This window comes from Nannospalax galili, unplaced genomic scaffold, assembly GCF_000622305.1.
Source record: "Nannospalax galili isolate Female #2095 unplaced genomic scaffold, S.galili_v1.0 scaffold346, whole genome shotgun sequence".
NCBI lineage: Eukaryota > Metazoa > Chordata > Mammalia > Rodentia > Spalacidae > Nannospalax > Nannospalax galili.
The window spans coordinates 431,627-437,839 of NW_008357637.1; the positions used below are offsets into that span (position 1 = coordinate 431,627).

Consider the following 6,213-nt stretch of genomic DNA (forward strand, 5'->3'; position numbering starts at 1 on the left):
GAGGTAAGAGATCTAGGGTTGAGTCCCTACCCTGCCACTAATCTGAGATGTGCTATTTTGTTCTATTTTCTGAAAAATAAGGCATGGAGAGGCATCTGGAATGAAGAGCTCTTCACATCTACAGGGACATCTTGTCCACACATAGATATGTACAAATTTCAGAAAAATCAAAATATAAAACTTCATATTTAAGAAACATATAATTTGCTATTCATAATGGCCTCTGCTGAGTCACTTTTATTTTTAAAAGTCCCCCAAACATAGGAAAAATGTTTCAAGACAATGGCTTTGGCAATGATTTTTGTAAGATCCCAAAAGCACAAGAAACCAAAGAAAAAGTAGTCAAATGAGGTTTTTATCAAACGAAAAAGCTTTTATTCATCGAAGGAAGTAATCAACAGAATGGAGAGCCAGTCTACCAAATGGGAGAAAATGTCTGCAAGGTGCACATCTGACAAAGGATTAATATCTAGAACATAAGGAACCCAAAAACTGAATAGCAAAAATATTTTAAAATTGCCATACACACACAAAATAAATGTTAAATTTTTACTTATTTTTGAATTACATATGTGTCTGTTTCTCTGTGTGTGCATGTCTGTGAGTATGTGCACATGCATGTGGGTGCCTGTGGAAGCCAGAGGTGTCAGATCCGCTGGAGCTGGAGTTAACAGAAGGTTGTAAGCCACCCCACATGGGTGCTGGGAACTGAACTTGGGTCCTCTGGAAGAGTAGTATGTGCTCTTATCTACTGAGCTATCTCTCCAGTCCCCCTATTTCTTTTCAAAAGGCCAGTGAGCTAACTCAGCAGGTAAAGGCACCTACCATCAAAACTGACAACCTTATTTCTATCCCCAGGACCTACATGGTGGAGAGAACTGACTCCCATATATCATCCTCTGAACGCCACATGCATGCCATGGCATCAGCACCTCTCTCTCTGCCTCTCTCTGTCTCTCTGTCTCTGCCTCTCTCTCTCTCTCTCTCACAGATAAATAAATAAATGTAAAAAATAATCTGTGGCAGATCTAAATAGATATTTTCCAAAAGAATACACAGGAAAGGCCAATGATACATGAAAAGATGGTCAACGCCACCAATCATCAGAGAAATGCAACTCAAAAATACTGTTCTGTGTGTGTGTGTGTGTGTGTGTGTGTGTATGTATGTATGTATGTATGTATGTAGTGTGTAATGTGTGGTGTTGTGTGTGTGTATGGGTGTATATGCACATGTGTGTGTATGTGTGGAGGCCTGAGGCTGACACTGGATGTCCTGCCTTGATTGCTCTCCACTTTCATTTTTTGAGACAGGGTCAGTCACTGAACCTGAAGCTCACTGATTCAGCTAGGCTGACAGGCCAGTGAGCTTCGAGTATCTGCCTGTCTCCACCCCTGCCCCCAAGGCTGGAGTTACAGGCACACACTGTCATGCATGGATTTTTACATGGCTTCTGGAGATCTAAACGCAGGTTCTCTTGCTTGCATAGCAAGTACTTTAATCACTGAGCCATTTCTCCCCAAATGGCTGTTCTTTAAAAGGCAAAAGATGCTGAGCCTGGTGGTATGGGCCTTTAATCCCAGCACTCAGGAGGCAGAGGCAGATGGATCTCTGTGACATTGAGGTCAGCCTGTACTACATAGCAAGTTCCAGGCCAGCTGGGGCCATAGGAGGACCGTCTCAAAACAACAACAATAAACAAACACAAAAGATAAAAGTGATGGTACAGATGTGGAGAAAAGAGAAACATTGCAGGGGCTGGAGAGATGGCTCAGCAGTTAAGAGCACTGATTGCTCTTGCAGAGGACCCGGGTTCGATTCCCAGCATCCATATGGCGACTACGAACCATCCTTAATTCCAGTTTCAGGGGGAATCCGATGCCCTCTTCTGACCTCCGCGGCACTGCATGACACAGATGCACTCACATGCAGGCAATACACTCATAAAATAAAAATAATAAATAAATTTTTAAAATCTTAATAAAAGAGAGAACCATTGCATACTGTTGGCAGAAATACAAATTGTACAACCATCGTGGAAAACAGAATGTAGGTTTTTCAAAAAAATTTTTTTAAAGACCTGGAGAGATGGCTCAGCGGTTAAGAGCATGTGCTGCTCTTGCAGAGAACCTGGGTTCAGTTCCCAGCACCCATGTTGGGCAGTTTAGAACCACCTATAATTCCAGCTCCAGGGGGGATCTGATGCCTCTGGCCTCTGCTGGCACCTGTGCTCACACACACACACACACACACACACACACACACATATACACACACACACACAAATAATAAACAAAAATAAATTTTTAAATGGAGCTAATATATCATAGCAGTTCTACCTCAGGGCACATACCCAAATGAACTCAGTGTATCAGAGAGACAGCCACACTCCCACATTCATGACAACACTATTCACAGTATCCAAGAAATGAAAACAACCTAAGGGGCCATCAACTGGTAAATAAAGAAAATGTGGTCCATATACTACTCAGCCATGCCAGAGAAGGAGAGCCTGTACTTTACAACAACATGGTTGGAACTAAGTATCATTATGCCAAGTAAAACAAGTCAGACACAGAAAGAAAAGCACCACACACTGTCATTCATATGTAGAATATACAAAAGCTGATCTCACAGAGGCAGCATGGTGGCTACCAGAGGCCAGGGGACATAGGAAGAAGAGAGGGACAGCTGATCAATGGGTACAGTTGTACAATGGGTACACAGTAGCGCAACTATACACCACAGCAATCTACTGTGCATTTCAAAAAGTTACAAGAAAGGAATTTGAATGTTTTCCTCCATAAAGAAGTGTTAAGTATTTGAAATGATATGCTTGACCCAAATGAAGTATTACATAATGTCTTCATAGAAACATCATATGGTGCTCCAATAATGTTCAAATTTTTATGTTTTATAATCTACTAAAATAAATTATAACTTTAAGAAGGAACATGCAAAATGTAAAAGAAAATTCCCTATAATTTTCTTCAAAAGTAGAAATCCCTATTGAAGTTAAAATATGACTTAAAATACAAACCTCCAACTCCTTATTTTGTTTTTATTATTTAATGTGTATGAATATCTTGCCTGCATATATGTATGTGCACTACATTCATGTAGTACTTGTGGAGGCCAGAAGAGAACATTCCAAATCCCCTGGAACTGGAGTTTTAAAAGGTTGTTAGCCACCTTGTGGGCGCTGGGAACCTATCCTGGGTCCTCTGCAAGTGTAGCCAGTGCTCTTAACCAGTGAGCCATCTCTCCAGCCCCCATCCGACTCTTTTCTGTGAACACTTTGTTTATTATAAGCACCCTGTCCAGGAAACACCCTCTTCCCTACACTATGATATTTAAGGACTATATTCTTTGGCAGGCGTGTGTGTGTGTGTGTGTGTGTGTGTGTGTGTGTGTGTGTGTGACAAGAAGTTAGAACTACAAATCCTGATTCAGATATACAACCAAAAGGACAGCAGATTCCAGAAAAATCATTAGCTCAGACGGGAAATGAATCATGACTTCACCTGCTATGTGGGTTCCTAATCCCCGGTGTACTCTTGGTCCACGATTCTGAAATCAAGGCTAACCAGGAGAGCCTGCCCCATGAAATCAAGCAGTCATCCTTCTCCTTTATATCAGCTCCAGAGACCGCATGGATTGGTGGCATTGTTCCAAGCACTGCAGTAAATACTAGCTCTAGTTGTTTTCCCCTAAAATGTATCCCACCAAAAGCTTTGCTTCTCATCTCCTCTCCCCAAGATGTGTGTTCCAGATGTCTTTGAACTCTGACTGGAAGATGTGGTGCGAGAGATCCCAGATTGTCTTGCCCCTCACAGGTTTCTGTTGCCCCAGGTACTCTCTTAGGCAGAGACTGACCATGAGCTCTTGGGCCTCTGCAGTGTGGACAAGCGCTTCCTGTCACTCTGGTCTGCTGATTTGGATCAAAAATATGAGGCCAAGTTACACATGATGACTGCCCCACTGACACTTAGGAATTCCTTCATGTGTATATGTGTGTGTGTGTGTGTGTTTGTGTATAAAATGACATTTCACCTAGAAGTAGCCAAGCTTCATTAAAATGGGACATGGCTTTCACAGGGTACATGTACCAGGAGAGCCATTTTCCACTTCATTTTCCCCACATCCAGGATGGCTTACAGTGAAGTTTTGATGTCTGCAGGTTCAGAAGACGGTCTTGCACAGAAGCAGCGAGCACCTCGCCGAAGATGTCAGCAGCCCAAAATGTTGAGTAGCCCCGAGGACACCATGTACTATAACCAGTTAAATGTGAGTTCAAAGTGGCCGTAAAGCTGTTTTGCCGGCTTTGTTTCCAGTTAATAATTCTGTTATTAATACCTGTTCCAGCCCCTCCAGCCCCACCCCCACTCTCCTGCTCTCCTCGTGAACATGTGCTTAGGCTCTTTATCTGTTGCTTTCATGTCAGGATGTCTGCCTTCACGGTGAATAATTGATGTGGTTTATCAAAGACGAGCAAGATGCATGCTTCATCAGGCTCACTTGAGCCCTTTGATCAAAAAAATTATGCTGTGACTTCTGATATTATCAGCATCTGCTTGCATTCAACACAAAATCACTTTGAATTAAAAATTAACGACTTGCTGCTTTGCTTTGACTGTGTGTTCTTGGCCCTCTCCACAGGGAACTCTAGAATATCAAGGGAGCAAGAGGAAGCCAAGAAAACTTGGGTAAATATCTGTCTTCTTAGTTCTCAGCAACTGTAAACAGAAGGGGTCCTTTGTGATATCACAGAAAATGCAAAACTTTCCAGAGAGGCTTCTAAAAATACTCAGTCCGGATATCACCATCTTTAATGACATTGGAAACTATTTTTCACAGTAGCAAGTATACAAAACTTCCATCTGTTCTGTCCGGAAAGGCTGAAATTGTCACCTAAGGGCAAATGTTATTTCTCCTCTATTCCAGAGAATTGTACTTTTTTCTTTATAGTTGAGGACACATATTGGGTTGTATAAAATTCTTCCTCCACAAGTAAGAACACATTTCCAAGTGTAAATAGGCACTTCCTCCATGTTATCCTACTCCAGGACTTAACACATACAAGGAGAACTTCACCCAACAGAGAGCAGGGACTGGGAGTTCCTGGTCCATTTTAGCATCACCAGGTAGAAAAGTAATGAGATAGTTGGTACAGTTCAGAATTGAGAGAAGTTAAGGGAGAACTTTCTCTAGAGGAGACCAGATAGAGAGGCAATTTAACCATAGAAATCAAGTAGCAACATGACCACAACTTTAGACCCAGAGGTAAAGGCTTCATGGATCAGACCCCGGGTGCCTCCCTGGATCCGGGGAGAGTCAGGACTGGTCAGGGACCTGTTCCCACCACTCCCCAACTTCAGCGGCACCAGTGGTGATCATGGCATTTGTTTACTTTTTCTGTTGAAAACTTCTTTTCTTTGTTGCAGCCAAATCAAAGTTCTGGATGGGGAAGACGAATATTACAAATCTCTGTCCCCTGGGGCCTGTTTCCCTGAAGAAAACCACTCAGCCTGCCCTTTCTTTCTTTCCTCATCACCCAGAGGAGACTCTTTCGCTCAACACTGAGCTGTGCTTCCTCGCCGCAAATCTGTCCCAGGTGAAAAAAATCATAGTGATTGACCATCGTCACTGACAAGAAGGCCCTGCTGTGGGGTCAGCTTCTTTGGACATAGGCTTGCCTGAGTCTTGCTGAAGAACTCGTGGATTGCTGAAGATCTGTCTCTCCTGTGTTCTCTCAACTGCCCTGCAGCCAGAGCTAGGGACTCCCTCCTTTCCTCCCAGAGTACCTGTGCCACAGTAATGCAGTCAGTCCTGCAGGCTCCCAACAGATAAGCGAGCACAGCCCCACCATAGGCCAGTAGTGAACACAGATGACTTGTCTACTTTTCCTACAAAGTGGAATCCAGACATTTCTTTTCTGCATTTCTCTACCCTACCCACTTTGCTGGGCTTTCCTACTCTTTGCTTCTCCCCAGGGTCAGGGTTTCTATTGTTGAGTGTCCTGTTTCCAGGAATAGTGGTCCAAGATTTCTGTTTAGACAAAAGGCTAAATCTTTCAGAATCTTTCTACAAGGCAAAGGAACCCCCTCCACTGTGAACTGATACACTGAAAAGGTCTGCCTCTTTACCTTGCTAAAACAACCCTACTGCTCCAGCAATGAAAAACAGTGAGAAAGAGTGAGCATTTGGACCCAT

The 6,213-nt window shown here is 43.0% G+C and overlaps 1 protein-coding gene across 2 annotated transcripts in view; it reads left to right on the forward strand.

The window, feature by feature from the left end:
- Positions 1-5,611, forward strand: part of Myo3b (myosin IIIB) — a 422,761-nt gene extending 417,150 nt beyond the window's left edge. For both annotated transcript variants that reach the window (XM_008855235.3, XM_008855233.3), the window contains exons 31-33: positions 4,181-4,287; positions 4,660-4,706; positions 5,445-5,611. In XM_008855235.3, the coding sequence (XP_008853457.1) occupies positions 4,181-4,287; positions 4,660-4,706; positions 5,445-5,583 (293 nt within the window). In that variant the 3' untranslated portion in view covers positions 5,584-5,611. The remainder of the gene's footprint in view (positions 1-4,180; positions 4,288-4,659; positions 4,707-5,444) is intronic.
- The last annotated feature ends 602 nt before the right edge of the window (positions 5,612-6,213 follow it).